The 11,722-nt window shown below is 35.6% G+C and overlaps 1 protein-coding gene across 1 annotated transcript; it reads left to right on the top strand.

Moving 5' to 3' along the window:
- Positions 1-2,410: 2,410 nt before the first annotated feature.
- LOC110318751 (olfactory receptor 4C15-like) lies at positions 2,411-3,349 on the top strand. Its single transcript, XM_021194004.1, has one exon. The coding sequence runs from the start codon at positions 2,414-2,416 to the stop codon at positions 3,347-3,349; it is 936 nt and encodes a 311-aa protein (XP_021049663.1). The 5' UTR covers positions 2,411-2,413.
- The last annotated feature ends 8,373 nt before the right edge of the window (positions 3,350-11,722 follow it).

Genomic DNA, 11,722 nt, shown 5'->3' with positions numbered 1-11,722 from the left:
ACTATAAAAACAGTTCATAGGGGAAGTCTAAATATTATTCATATTTTATTTATTGCATCATGTGATTTTATTTTGCATCAATCTTATTTTTATCTCATGCCTCTTATGGGTATTTTAGGTATTTAATATCAATGATTCTTTGTTTTTTAAACTTTTATTCAATTTAATAACAAGGAAGGAAATTGATAATTAGTAAATGTTAGTTTTATAAACTAAAAGAAAATATGATATTATATCATATCTTAATGTAATCTATTCTTTTAATTAATTCCTAGAAAAAATTTTAAAATGGGTTTACTGGTATACTTATAACATAGCTATAATTTCAAGTTATTTCTTATGTTATCTGAGAGCATTGCTTGGAATAAATTTTACCAAATTTGTATAATTTTAAAATAAGATATTTTCATTTAACATATTAATATATTTTAATCATGTTTCCTCCATCACCATTCCTCCCAACACCTTCCCACCTCAGTACCCCACATCTTTTTTTCTCTTTCTAAACACACACACACACACACACACACACACACACACACACACACAAACACACACACACTTACACACACACACATACACACACACACAGGGTAACATTCCCTTTGTTTTTTGAGTACTTCAGTTTTCACAGCAGCATATGTATGCTGTCATTGTTAAAACAAGCAATGCTGGCATCAGTAGATGTTCTTATTAGTTTACACTTTGCAGAATATCTTGAAAAAACTACGGCTATGGGAAAATGTGATAATGCATATAATAATTCTATCACTTGGATGTGGAGGAGGGATTATCAGAAGATTAAAATCACCTTTGTCTAAGTGGTTATTTGGAACCAGCATGAGCTATATCAGACTTTTTCAACACTCTGAAAATAAAGAACCTTCTGTTTTCTTTCATGGATCCAAAACTTTTTCATCTCATGGCACTTACATGTTATACATAAAGTTTTTTTCCGAATATTTGACAACAGAAGTGATAAAATATTCAGTGAGAATTTTTCCATGAATATAATATTTTATTTTGTCCATTTTATATTTATTATTTTTTGCTTTATAAGTTGAGTTTTTCATACATGTATACAATGAAATATAATTACATATAATCCTATATTTTTCCAACTCCTTCAGTATCAAAAGCAAAGACTTCTGCTCTACTTTGTTTTGTTGCTTTTGAACCCATTCAATCTAGTTAGTGCTGCTACTATTGGTATGGGTATCGCTCCATTCAGTAGAACATTAGAAACCTCCTAGTGACCATACCTTCTTTAATGAGTGAATTTAACCTCCTCATGACCAATCCATTTTCAAATATAAGCAACCTCAGAGGGCAGTTTATTTATGTGTAAAATTTGTTCCTGCCCCATGCCACATTCTTTTACTCACATATTTGTAACAGCAGATACATGTGTATGCACAAGCACACAGACACACAGAAACACAAACACACACATTACACACACACACACATACACACACTTACACACACATACATACATCTATATATGTATATAGCTAAACAATCAAAACATATTTTGTGAACACACTTCAGTTGTGGACATAGAAAAGAACAACCTATAACATTTAATTATATTTACCTAGGAAAAGTGAATTCAAGACCCAAAATATTTACATAAGTGACTTATGAAAGAGTTTCCTGTTGGAAAAGCAGCTAGGGTTTCAATTGGACAAATTATGAATAGCACTTAAAGGGCATTTTAATGAGAGTCTCATTTAGATGTTTTCAACTTGAAACTCTTCTTGATCTTTGGAGACACAAATGTAAGTTGTTTATTAACATGTTTAATAGTAAATTCATAAACATTTTAAACAACACATCTTATAAGATATTGACTTTATTAAATTTTCAATGTATTCATAATTGGTAAATAATTAAGTCTTAAGACTTGAAATTGTATTCAACTAATTGTTTCTTTGTTTTCTGTGATTTTTCAAGAACTTTCATTTGTAGGTCATTGGTTCATTGGTTCCTGATCCTTTCACATTTAGTCCTTTGGCTATCAAGATGCCTCACTCATATGCAAACAAAGTAATAGATTCTTTAACCAGTACATAGAGGAGTAAAACATGAAAACACTCTGAAGTTCGCACTGAGATAAAGTATTTCAATCCTCCTCCTCTTCAATCTATAAAGTCATCCTGTGTTCTTTGGCCTGCATCTCAAAAAATCTCAGATTATTAATATTGTGTTAATTGGATCCCAACATCTTTATAACTTTAGCATAAAACCCAGAAATAATAACTTCTGCCAGGTACTGTTGACAATAAAGTTGAGTATTGAACATTTTTTGCATTATTTCATTTGTAGATGACAATATTAAAATATATCAACCAAAATTTCCTCATAATTTCAGGTTTATATAAACACATTTACTTTGTACCTTTTAAGAATTATGTTAAACCAGAGCTTTGTCACTGAGTTCATACTGCTGGGACTTTCACAGAACCCAAAAGTTGAGAACATACTATTTGTTTTGTTTTTCTTGGTCTACCTTGCAACTATTGGAGGCAACATAGTAATTGTGGTAACAATTTTATTCAGTCCTGCACTTTTTGGCTCCCCCATGTACTTCTTTTTGTCTTTCCTTTCATTTCTGGATGCATGCATTTCTTCTGTAATCACACCAAAGATGATTGTAGACTTCTTCTATGAAACGAAGACCATCTCCTTTGAATGTTGTATGATACAACTCTTCGCTGTCCACTTCTTCACTGGGGTGGAAGTGATTGTCCTGTCAGCCATGGCCTATGACCGCTATGTGGCTATTTGCAAACCCTTGCACTACTCTTCCATTATGAACCAGAGACTCTGTGTCATTCTGGTGGGGATAGCCTGGGCCGGAGGCTTCTTGCATTCTATCATACAAATTATCTTCACTTTGCAGCTGCCCTTCTGTGGACCCAATCTTATTGAGCATTTCATATGTGACTTGTTCCCATTACTAAAGCTTGCCTGCACCAATACACACATTTTTGTTATTTTGGTGTTTGCCAACAGTGGTTCTATCTGCATCATTATTTTTTCCTTATTGCTTGTTTCCTATGGTGTCATCTTATTCTCTCTGAGATCTCATAGTTCTGAAGGTCGGCGTAAAGCTCTCTCCACCTGTGGGTCCCACATTACTGTTGTGCTTTTGTTCTTTGTCCCTTGCATATTAATATATGCACGAAATAATTCTGCATTCTCATTTGAGAAAAATGTGTTTATATTTGCTGATGTACTGACACCATTACTAAATCCTATGGTATACACTTTTAGAAATAAGGAAATGAAGAATGCCATCAAGAAAGTGTGGAGGAGATTGTTTAATATTTCTGATAAAAATTAAATTATTTAATTTATAAGGCTGAGGAAATGGCTTAATTTTTGATAGAACTTGTTATGTGTACATGCGTACGTGAATTTGAATCTTGATGTGCACTTCTATCTTGATTTGGATTTCTGATTCCCAGACATGTAAGGCAGATGTTGGATATCAAATTAATGGAAATACAAACTTAAGATTTTACAGTTCTAGTTTCTTTATAAAACCTTTTCCCACACTAGCAGTGAGGCCCACTTTTTCTACCCCATAATCCTTGGTTCTCTGGAAATCGTGCTTCCTTGACTATCAGCTAGGTATTGTTCCTTCCTATGTATTCTATACCCTTCATGATCTGAACCACTGTGTAAACATAACTCTGTCTCACCCCATAGGTGTTCTAGCCATTCTTGGATCTCTTCATAATTCTTACCATATTGCCCAGCTCCCTCTAGAACTCCCATATGCTTCCCAATCCTAAATATTCTAACTCCTTATCTATTCATGGTAGGTTCTGTATCTAAAGAATACATAGGCATCCTAAATATATAGTCAGCTTTATATCCTGCTCTTAGTGAGTAGGATACAGAAAAGTCTGATAGTTCACCTTTATTTAATAAATCTAAGAAGATGCAGATTATAATTGATGTCAAGTAATTATTTTGTAGGAGCATACAAATATAAAATTTACTTATGAATAATATATATTTATGGAGTTCAGTGGCCAGATACCTTCCCATACCTACAGCCTGTGTGCCTTCCAGAAGGTCCACAGTAACCAAAGATACAGGTGAAAATCTCTCTCAGATACCCAAGCCAGCTGGGACAAGCACAGGGCCCAGTTGACTAGCAACCCATTCCCCTTGTCCCCTTGAGTTCCACCTTTTTTCTTGTCTGCTTCCTACCCTGGGCCAGATAAGTAGCTTAATACCCACCCACACTCTACAGCCTTCTTGCCTCCAAGGAGGTCAGCAGTAACCAAAGACACAGAGCCCAGTTGATATGAAGCCTACCTACCCTGCCAAGCTCCACCTTCCTACTGATCTGCTTCTCTGCCCAAGTCAGATCAACAGGCCCTATACTCTCACACACAACAGCCTGTTGCCTCCTAGGAGGTCTGAAGTAACAAGGCACACAGGCTACTTGCCTCACAGGAGCTCTGTAGTAACCAGGGACACAAGAGGCCTGCTCTAACCAGAGACACAAGAAGCCCACCCTATCCAGAGACAGTAGCCTGCCTCCAAGGAGGCCAGTTCTAATTAGAGTTACCCCAGTTAGTTAACACCAGAGATAACCAGAGGACTAGAGTCAAGCACAAGATCATAATTGACAGCACCAAATGCAATTTGATACCACCACAACCCAGTTTTCTCACCACAGCAATCCCTGGATATTCTAACATGACTGAATAGGAAGATAATGACCTAAAATTGCATCTCAAGAAAATAATAGAGACCTTTTCAAAGGCTATAAAGAACTTGGGATAGCATTTGAAATGTAAATAAAGAAAATAATAATAGAAAAGATTTTAATAAAATAATTTATTAAATCTTTTAATAAAAAGATTTATTTATTTAAAGTAAAAAAAAAAAAACAAAAACAAAAAGAACTCCCTTAAAGAAAAACAGGAAAACACAGGTAAACAGATAGTAGCCCTTAAAAAGGAAACAAATAAATTCCTTAAAGAAATACAGGAAAACACAATCAAGCAGGTGAAAGATTGAACAAAGTGGTCCAAGAACAAAAAATGTGAATAGAAACAATGAAGAAAATACAAAGAGAGGCAACACCCAAAATGGACAACTTAGGAAATAGATTAGGAGCTACAGATACAAGCATAACCAATACAATACAAGAGATAGAAGAGATAATTTCAGGCATAGAAGATACCATAGATAATATTGACACACATGTCAAAGGAAATGCAAAGTGTAAAATATCCTAACCCCAAACATCCAGGAAATTTCAGACACAATCAACAGATCAAACCTATGAATAATGGGAATAGAGGAGCATAAAGTATCTCAGCTCAAAAGGCCGGAAAACATCTTCAACAAAATCATAGAAAACTTCCCTAACCCAAAGAAAAAGATGATCATAAATGGACAAGAAGCCTACAAAACACCAAATTGATTGGAACAGAAAAGGAAATCCTTCCATCACACAATAATCAGAACACTAAATGCACAGAACAACAATAACAGCAAAAAATTAAAAGCTGTAAGAGAAGAAGGCAGACCTATCAGGATTACATCAGACTTTGAAACTCAGAAAACCAGAAGATCCTGGACAGATGTCAACCAGACCCAAAGAGAACATAAATGCCAGCCCAGGATACTATATTCAACAAAACTCTCTCAATCACCATAGATGAAGAAACCAAGATATTCCATTAAAAAAATTTAAACAATATCTTTCTACTAATCCAGCCCTATAGAGAATACTGAAATTAAATCTCTAATATAAGGAGTGTAACTACAGACAAGAAAAGATAAGAAATTAAACATCTCAACAAACCCAACAGGAGAGAATTACACACATATAACATCTCCAACAACAAACATAATATGAAATATCATTCATCTATTTTTAATATTTCTCAACAGCGATGGACCCAATACCCCAATAAAAAGACATAAACTAAGAGACTGAACACATAAGCAGGATCCAGCCTTTGCTGCATACAGTAACACACCTTAATGACAAAAACAGACACTATCTCAGAGTAAAATGCTGAAAAAAATTTACCAAGCAAATAGTCTGAAGAAACAAATGGGAATTACCATAATGTACAAAAAAATAAATTTTCAACCACAAGTTATCAAACAAGATGGAGAAGGACACTTTATAGTCGTCAAAGGAAAAAATCTACCAGATGGAAGACTGAGTTCTGAATATCTTTGTCCTAAATGCAAGGACACCCAAATTTATAAAAGAAACTTTACTAAAGCTCAAAACACACATTGAACCTCGTAAAATAATACTGGGAACTTCAACACCTACTGTGACCAATGGACAGATCATGGAAACAGAAACTAACCATAGACACAGTGAAACTAAGAGAAGTTATGAACCAAATGGATTTAACAGATATATGCAGAACACATCATTCCAAAGCAAAAAATATATACCTTCTTCTTAGCATCTCATGGTATCTTTTCCAAAACTGATTATATAATCAGTCATAAAACAAGCCTCAACTAATCCAAGAAGATTAAAATAATCCCATGCATCCTATCAGATCACCACAGACCAAAGCTAGACTTCCACAATAACAAAAACAACAGAAATCTCACACATGTACCCATGGAAACTGAACAACTCTCTACTCAATGATAACTTGGTCAGGGAAGAAATAAAGAAAAAATTTAGACTTCCTAGAAGTCAATGAAAATGAAGAACTCTACACCCAAACTTATGGGACACGTTGAAATTAATGCTAAGAGGAAAATTGATAGCACTAAGTGCCCTTGTAAAGAAATTGGAGAGATCCTTCACTAGCAACTTCATAATATTTCTGAAAGAAGCACAAACACCCATGAGGAGTAGAGGGCAGGAAATAATCAATTCAGGATGGAAATAAAAATATTAGAAACAAATAGAATCATATAAAGAATCAACAAAACCAAAAGCTGGTTCTTTGAGAAAATCGATAAGATAGATAAACCCTTAGCCAAACTAAAGAATAGAGAGACAGTATCCAAATTAACAAAATCAGAAATGCAAAAGGTCACATAGTATCAGAAACTGAGGAAATTAAAAAAAAAATCATCAGATCTTATAACAAAAGCCTATATTCAACAAAACTGGAAAATATACCCTAAGGAAAACGAAGAGGTGATTAAAAACCTTCCAAACAAACAAACAAACAAACAAACAAAGCCCAAGGTCAGAGATGGATTTAGTGCAGAATTCATTCAGACCATCAGAGAAGAGCTAATATCAACACTTCTCAAATTATTCAATACAATTGAAACTGAAAAAACACTAAGTAATTGATTCTATGAAGTCACATTTACCTAAACCACACAAAGACCCAACAAAGAAAGAGAACTTCAGACCAATTTTGCTTATGAAGATTGATATAAAAATAATCAAAATCCTATCAAGCCGAATCCAAGAATAAGTCAAAATCAACACTCACAATGATCAAGCAGGCTTCATTGCAGGGATGCAGGGATGGTTCAATATACAAAAATTCATTAATGTAATACACTATGTAAACAAACTCAAAGAAAAAAATCACATGATTATCTCATTAGGTGCTGAAAAAGCATTTGACAAAATATAACACCCATTCATGTTATTACAGAGATCAGGAATTCAAGGCCCATACCTAATATAATAAGAGAAATATACAGAAAAACATCAGTCAATATCAAATTAAACGGAGACTTAATTTAAGCAATCCCACTAAAATCAGGGACAAGACAAGGCTGTCCAATCTCTCCATATCTATTCAATTTAAACTTGAAGTTATAGCTAGAGCAAGAAGACAACAACAGAGGATCAAGGGGTAAAAATTGGAAAAATAGAAGTCAAGGTATCACTATTTGTGGATAATATAATAGTATATATAAGCTAACCTCCAAGAAATCAAATAACCCCATTGAAAATATTTTTATGATGGGATGTTAAGTTTCAGATACAAAACTAAGAAATAAGCTTTCAGAATATAGAAATGCCAATTAAAAAAGAATTTTGAATGTCTAACAAGCACTTAAAGAAATGTTCAAAGTCCTTAGTCATCAGGGAAGTGCAAATCAAAATGACCCTGAGATTCTCACACCAATCCAAATGGCTAAGATCAAAAATTCAAGAGATAGCAAATCCTGGTAGGAAGTGGAGAAAGGAATACTCCTCCATTGCTGGAGGGATTGCAAATTGGTACAACCCTCTGGAAATCAATCTGGTAGTTCCTCAGAAAATTGGAAGTAGATACCCAAGAGATGCTCCATTATGCCACAGGAGCACATGCTCCACTATGTTCACAGTAGCCTTATTTGTAATTATCTGAAGCTGGAAACAACCAGAAGTCCCACAATAGAAAAATGGATACAGAAAATGTGGTTAATTTACACAATGGGATACTATTTGGTTATTAAGAATGAAGATATCATGAATTTTGCAGGCAAATGGATGGAACTAGAAAATATTATCCTGAGTGAGACAACTCATACTCAAAAGGCCGTGCATGGTATATACTCACTCATAAGTGGATATTAGCTAGGAAGCACAGAATACCTAGGATACGTCCCACAGAACTTAAGTTTAGCAAGCAGAAAGGCCCAAGTGAGGATATTTCAAGGAACCCTGTGCCTGGCAAACACAGAAGTGGATGCTCACAGTCAGCTATTGGATGGAACACAGGGCCCCTAATGGAGGAGCTAGAGAAAGTACCCAAGGAGCTGAAGGGGTCTGCAACCCATAGGTGGAACAACAATATGAACTAACCAGTACCCCCAGAGCTTGTGTCTCTAGCTGCATACATAGCAGAAGATGTCCTAGTCAGCCATCATTGGGAAGAGAGGCCCCTTGGTCTTGCAAACTTTATATGCTCCAGTACAGGGGAAGGCCAGGGACAAGAAGGGGGAGTGGGTGGGGAGGGGACGGTATAGGGAACTTTCGGGATAGCATTTGAAATGTAAAGATAATATCTAATAAAAAATCAATATAAAAAAAGAAGCAGGAAGAAAATAATTACTGGAGGACAGGGAGGGAAAAATCTGGGTAAGAGAGGTTAGTGGGAGAGAAAAAAGGGAACAGAATCTGGTAAGGGGGAGCAGGCAGGAGAGAAGCCCAGAGGGCCAGCAGAAAGAACTGAAATATTCAGCCTTAGCGGGTGGGGATCATTCTAGAAAGTACCAGAGACCTTGGAGGCGAGAGACTCTGAGGACTGTTTAGATTATGGTTAGTGGGAAAAGATGTGGCTAATCCTGTAGAGACTTGATGCCCCAGGGAGTGGGGAGGTTTGGTGGGATGGGGGCAAGCAACTTCTCTGAAACAGGGGGGGGGGAGGAGAAATGAGATGAGGAACTGTGGAAGAGGTGACTGGGAGATGGGACAATGGCTGGATTGAAAATAAGTAAAAAAATAAGAAATATAAAATAACAAAAATTAGAAAAAACTGATAAACAGCAACAACAATAAAAAAAGGAAAACAAAACCAAAACAACAAAATCCAAGTGATTTGTTATGGTAGAAAAATTTCCAGCAATTTAAGATTAGTAGACAATGTATTTGCTCAAAACAAAACCAAACAAAATATAAATCCTGAGTGATGATCAAAACAACAACAACCAAACAAGAAAGACTTTATGTTGCATTGAAATAATAGCAAGTATGATTCAATGGCAAGACCCAACCAATCAAAGAATCCAACCTGAGAGATAGGATGTTGTCCAAAAGGATAAAAATGTTAACTGACAGTGAAGCAAAAGGAAAAGCAGAAATTTGTCTTTGGAAGTAACTGCTCGAAAATTGCTTTCCTGTTATTATTACACAGAGTACAAGGCTACAGTAAGAATGTCAGGCTACACTGTCATCTCCAGCTGGAGGAAGAGCAGGCAGCATTGTATTTGTGGGGTTGGTTTTGAAGGAATGAAAGATATAAGATTGTGGGAGAGAGTCATAGAGCTGTTGCATTATTTTGCAAAGAAGCTGAAGTTAATCCATGTATATCATGGCTGGAGTCCATATACGTATTCACAGAAAATGACTACTTGAAACTGTGAAGGGAATGTCCAAGATGTAGTAGAGACATAGGGGTGCTGTAAATACCAAAGTCATAGGACATTCTCTAGTTATCTGCCTTTCAAGACTGGAGCCAACTAATGGGAGAGGTTGTTTGTTATTGGAAACAAATGTGAAGAGTCGGGGGAAGAGGTGATACAACACATGTTCCAGATGCTAGAGCCCTTGCTTTGCTCCACTTAGCTCTCATTGGCCTTTAGTGCTGTCATTACTATGTTTGACATCAAACAATCTTTGTAGAATTGGAATATTTACTCTGTGTTTCTGTGTGTATGAAATTTGTAAGTGCATTTTAATTTCATAGAATCCCAAAGTACTATTCCTTTGATCATTCCTTTCTGTTGGCTGTTCATACTGTCCATTGTCCCCACAGTGGCATATTTGCATCTGGAGGAGAAAATAATCACATGTTATACTTATCTCAGTTCATTCATTGTTAAAATATGGAGCTGTCAGATACAATTTTCTCATTGATACAACAGTGAAATAGCAGTTTGTGGGATAACCAATCACTTTCAGACTTGACTAGAAGCATTCTCAAGTACACATCCCTGATATTATAACCATTGGTAGAAATATGTGACTAGTGAGGTCACAGACTTTAGGGAGAATTTTTTTGCTTGTTTGGCTTTGTTTCTTTAGGTTTTTGTTGTTGTTGTTGTTGTTGTTGTTGTTTTGTTTTTATTGCTAAGTTAACAAAATGTCTAATTGCCTCTCAAATAATCATTTTTTTCTCCATAAACTAAACTTTCAGCTTCTTTTAGAATCTGGCAGAGGTTAATGCAGAGACTTTTAGCTCTTGTAAATACTGAGAATAAGTAATGATGGATGCTGCCTGTCTCTTAATGGGACAGGTAAAACAGCCTCTCCCAGTACTAGGAGCTATTTCAAAATAGAAGACGGAGTATAATGTAAAACAGGAAGGATACAGAAGTGTGTTATGAGACATGGTCTGGTGGATATGTAGTGGTCATTGAGCCAAGAAAAAAAAAAAAAAAAAAACACCAAATGTGGATATCTGAAAACAAAAAACAAAAACCAGAAACCTAGCATTTGCTCAGGACCTTCACCATTGTATCATGGAGCCCCACCTTTTACTACGGACTTATTGATCTCTCTGATGGGAGCATTTTATCTAAATTCTGCACAGATACTGCATTCCATATACTGTAAAATAGTATACATTTTTATTAAGATGGTGGCATATAAAAGCATTTATCCAGTAGAACGCTTTCCAAGTTAAATAAAATACAGCATGATTTTGGATAGACAAAGAAGCACTACACATACACAATTAAGAGAGAAGATATACAAATGGTATTCTGGATTCTCATGGGACCAGAAATTTTACAAATCCTGAGGGATCTAAGAATTAGTTTCACAGACTCATACACTCTGGTAGAAACCTCTTAAATTCCAGATGCACTCTGTAAAGATTTTTGGATTCTTCAGTTTTACTTGGTTTGCAACCAGGATGACTAGAGCACTCGAGTAGCAGAGGTAACGGCCCTCGCCTGCCCTCACTGCCAGAGGTGCTGTCCTGCTTCTCTTAGATGTGGAAGGACACGCTGGAAACAAACTGATAATCTTGACTACTACTGAGTGGACAATTGGCCACAGATTATAAAGGATGTCGGTCTTCACATT

The sequence above is a fragment of the Mus pahari genome, chromosome 3, assembly GCF_900095145.1.
Source record: "Mus pahari chromosome 3, PAHARI_EIJ_v1.1, whole genome shotgun sequence".
Lineage (NCBI taxonomy): Eukaryota > Metazoa > Chordata > Mammalia > Rodentia > Muridae > Mus > Mus pahari.
The sequence above is the reverse complement of the archived record's forward strand: the minus strand, read 5'-3'. Positions and strand labels throughout refer to the sequence as shown.

Coding starts and splice junctions, on each gene's coding strand:
- LOC110318751 (XM_021194004.1), top strand. CDS start 2,414: ATGTTAAACCAGAGCTTTGTCACTGAGTTCATACTGCTGGGACTTTCA.